The following is a 4,253-nucleotide window of genomic DNA, read 5'->3' on the forward strand; positions in this document are numbered from 1 at the left end:
CGCCGTTCCCCGCGCTGAACTTCGCACGCTCCGGCGTAAAGCCGACTTGGTTCTATTTATTATTGGAGAGCGAAAGATGTGGGGGGCGAAGCGCGCGCCCACGCCGTAAACCCGTACAACCCGAGAAGGCGCACGGTGCAACGGGAGTCCCCAGCTCAGGTACTACGTTTAGTGTGCATCAGCAGCTCCCTCTGGAGGCCAGCCTCAATGGTCGTAGCTGACTTTCCCAAAGGCAAATCTGTGATGAGGGTGAGCTTATTAAAAACGCCTCGACCAAAGTAGTCAGCGACGACGGAAAAACCATCATTGGAGCACTTAAGCTGCAAAACACAAAGCACGCCATCAGGAGCTGATCAGAAGCCCTTGCCTCCAGAACATATAGTTTCATCCCTTCACTTACAGCCCCATATTAGAGATATTGCTGTTTAAAACCACTAATTTGCTATTTTATGCAAATACCACCTACAGCGAGCTTTTCTGCCACTAAGATAGTTATCTTAAGCATGAAAGCTAAAACCATTGCAACTAAGGTAGATCTTTCATGTTTGCAGAACATCAAGGATTCTCTCTACTCCAGCTGTTGAATCATAGAATTGCTCAGGTTGGAAAAGACCTTGAAGATCAAGTCCAACTGCAACCTAATCATACTACCCCAACTCTAACAATCCTCTGCTAATCATGCCCCTGAGCACCATATCCGAACGGTTATTAAACACCGTTTAAAACCACCTCCCTGGGGAGCCTCTTCCAGTGCTTACCAACCCTTTCAGTAAAGAAGTTTGTCCTGATATCCAACCTAAACTTAACCCTGGCACAACTTGAGGCCATTTCTCCTCGTCCTGTCACCAGTGAGAGGAGACCAGCCCTATTCTCACTGTAAGCACCTTTCAGATATTGGAAGAGAGTAATTAGGCCTCCCCTCAGCCTCCTCTTCCCCAGCCTCAGTTCCTTCACCAGCCTTGTTGCCCTTCTTTGGACCTGCTCCAGCATCTCAATGTCCTTTCTGTACTGGGGTGTACAAAACTAAACACAGTAGAGCTGGGGCCTCACCAGTGCTGAGTACAGGGGCAGGATAACTTCCCTAGTCCTGTTCACCAGGATTCTACCTCCAGTCACTCTAGCTCCATGAATGTACTTATCCTTCTCTAACAGCCCCTGGGGGGAGAGGGGTGTCTGTCTGCAAAAGCAATCTAAACTTAAAAAAAAGAAAAACACAAACCCACAGGGCAACACTAGCATACCTGATGCTGAAACTGATCATGCAGATCTCTCTTCTGCTCCTGGGCTCGGATCATGTCCATCACTTTGCGATTTTCAGGCATGCAAGTAGGACATTCTGAATCACTCTCAGAGTAGCTTTCAAAGCAATGCTGGTGGAAGGAATGACCACACAGAAAATGGACTGAAGGCAGCTCCAGGGCACTGGTGCAAATGCTACACTTGGTCTTCTGAAAGATCTTGGGACTGAAACAGTGACAGGAAGCAGAAGGGCAAAAAAAAAAAGTGTATTTTTCTTTAGTTAGAAAATAATATTCCAGTATAAGACAAGACATCACAGTCCTGCACCTTGCTTTTAGCTCTTCAATCTCCTGACGGATCCTTGTAGTTTCGTCTCGGTATTTTTGAATTCTCTGCCCATCTTGCTCTATCTGGCAGCTCTGCTTCTGCAGCTTGTTGACAAGATAATCCTTAATCACAGACAATGTGGCTGTGGAGTTGTGAGCCAGCGTCTGCACAACTAAGGATAACTCAACGTTAGTTTAATCACAAATGAAGAAAATTGCCACTGCAATGGTCATGACTCGACAGACTACTTTCCATTAAAAGGAAACTAACAGGCAAAAAACGTTCCACACTCCTACTGGATTAGAAAACTTATTTCAAGACACAATTTCAGCTTGCTCTCTACAGGGCCCCAACCTCCAAAGCTATGACTGGGAGCACATTTAAATAGCCCAGACAAAAAGGGCAAATGAAGAATCTAGTGGACTGAACTCTACTTCAACTTCTCCACCAATCTACAGAAAGAGCTTAGGATCCCCCTCACCTCTCCACACTGAGGGAACAGAAATATAACACAGACATCTCCGCAACTGATACGGCAGATCTTTTTTCCCCAAATGGCGAAGCTGCCACTGGCATCACCTTTTCCTCTACAGCAGACTATTATTTCAATTGGTGGGCTCAAGCTTCATTGATACTTCTCTCACATTCTTAAGTCTACAGATGCCATAAGCCTTTTTTTTTGTTTGTTTGTTTCCCCAACTTCAGGCCACGTGTCATTATTACCAAGAAGTGGAGGCATAAGGTTCTTGTTCTCTATGTGTTTCAGCACTGCAGCAATATATTCCTTGCAGTCTTCCTCCTTCCGTGCAAAGTAGCCAAGAGCCTGTTCCCAAAGACAAGCCTCTTGGTCCCCGTACAACTCACACACCTCGATCACTTTCTTGTACTGCTCGTTCTGCATGTGGTAATGCATGATCTGTTGGAAACTAGAGAAGAAAGCAACATGTCAGTTGGAAAAATCTATCTTTTGAAAAGTTATAGGAGCCTCATGTTTCCACTCAGCCACACAATGCCCAAACATTCCCACAGAAGCCAAGACTGGTCTGCCATCCATTCTCTGTATCACTGTCCTGCTCCAAAAGGAAGATATTTTCAGCTGAGCAATGATGTACGCAGTTCCTGTCCTGAGATAAAGAGGTCCTTACTATTGTAGGGCAGGGGCATTTATGCCCCAGAAATCCCTGAGATGGGGCAAGCAACAGGACTCTGGGGGAGAAAAGCAATACTCACAGTTTGCCCTGTTCATAGAGGTAGAGGACACCATCCTTGAAATTGTGCATCTGACATAAGACCAAGGCCTTATCAAAGACTGTTTTGAACCTTCCACTCTTCAGCAGAGTGAGTGCTTCATCATGCAGCTTCTCTTTGATCTATGGAAAACAGGAATGGAATGGCAGGGGAGAAGAAACAATGGTTTTGCACCAATATCTGAAAACAATTTGCAGCTTTTCTAGAGAGAAGCAGAGTTCTGATGTTTGCTCTTTACCCCTTTTAAGCAATAAAACAATTTCCTTTACCCAAACAGCCAGCACCTTCAAAGATTAAGGCAAGCATATCCAATTTCATGAAAAAGACATTTACCCACACAGATTGTATTGTCTGGACTCTGTACTCATACAAAACATACTTGCCTCACTGAAAGAAGTATTCTCCCAGCTAGTAGGCTGCATTTCCATTTGTCCACTACAACATGCGAATTGCCTTATATTAACAATGCCTATCTGGAGAGGTTATGGACTTGGCAGGAATGCAAACAGAATTCCCAAACACCAAAGCTTTATCTCAAAATAGAAAACCAAAGATCAAACCTGCTTATCTACTTCATGTGCCCAATTCTGGAGACGAAGTTCCAATAAAGTGTCATAGACACCCTGTGGAGAGTCAGACTGCACCTCAGTCATGTGCTCCAGAAAAGCCTTCAGTTCTCGGGAGTTGTTTGCAAAGACTGGAATGAACTCCTCAGAATTTGCCTGCAAAATAACCATAAAAAAACTTAACCACCAACCCAGTCACAGCCAGACAGGCGCTTCTTCCCTAAAATTTGTACAGCTCACTCCCAGAATGACCCACAACAGATATATCACAATACAATTACTACAGTGATCAGTTCTGAGCAGTAACTTTAGACAGTTTCATCATTAGGACTACCAATACGCTAGACCATGGCCCCTCATTATGCCTAGAATGTCAGGCATGCAGGAGCACTCACTGCAAAGTTTCTGTTACTAAGCAATACCTCTCAGTCAAAGCAAACTATACCTTTTTTCCTTCCAGAATCCCAGGGCCTTCACTGTTTCCTGATGGCTGGTAATCAGTGCAAAGGTTCTTCAATAGTTCTGTTGTCTCCTTAGGGACATGGTGCATCAGGATTTTACCATACCGCTTCATGTTACTCTCTGCTTGATCAAAAGGCAGTTTTCCAATGTAGTGCAAAGCCTCTTGATAGTTCTGTAGAGGCAGCCAGTAAGGATCACATGACATTAGCCTCTACTCTCCACAATGATGTTAGCACAAATAGCATTCAAGATGTGCTGCAAGTATGTCAGAAACAACATCTACTCTAAATTAACATGTAATGTTACTCTTCCTGATTGTTGACATCCTTAGGGAGACAGGCTGGCTGTGACCAGGGGAAAGAAATTGACTTTAAGAGGGCTCTGTTAGTAATTGATTTAAGAACACTGTAA

At 44.3% G+C, this 4,253-nt stretch overlaps 1 protein-coding gene across 1 annotated transcript in view; it reads right to left on the bottom strand.

Moving 5' to 3' along the window:
- Positions 1 to 36: 36 nt before the first annotated feature.
- The window catches only part of VPS11 (VPS11 core subunit of CORVET and HOPS complexes), a 7,740-nt gene continuing 3,523 nt past the window's right edge, over positions 37 to 4,253 (bottom strand). Inside the window, exons 6-12 of the mRNA XM_019622903.2 lie at positions 3,826 to 4,053; positions 3,375 to 3,536; positions 2,797 to 2,936; positions 2,290 to 2,492; positions 1,567 to 1,738; positions 1,242 to 1,464; positions 37 to 320 (exon numbers count right to left, since the gene is read on the bottom strand). Of these exons, the coding sequence (XP_019478448.1) occupies positions 156 to 320; positions 1,242 to 1,464; positions 1,567 to 1,738; positions 2,290 to 2,492; positions 2,797 to 2,936; positions 3,375 to 3,536; positions 3,826 to 4,053 (1,293 nt within the window). The 3' untranslated portion in view covers positions 37 to 155. The remainder of the gene's footprint in view (positions 321 to 1,241; positions 1,465 to 1,566; positions 1,739 to 2,289; positions 2,493 to 2,796; positions 2,937 to 3,374; positions 3,537 to 3,825; positions 4,054 to 4,253) is intronic.

Source organism: Meleagris gallopavo, chromosome 26 (assembly GCF_000146605.3).
Source record: "Meleagris gallopavo isolate NT-WF06-2002-E0010 breed Aviagen turkey brand Nicholas breeding stock chromosome 26, Turkey_5.1, whole genome shotgun sequence".
In the NCBI taxonomy this organism is placed as follows: Eukaryota; Metazoa; Chordata; class Aves; order Galliformes; family Phasianidae; genus Meleagris; species Meleagris gallopavo.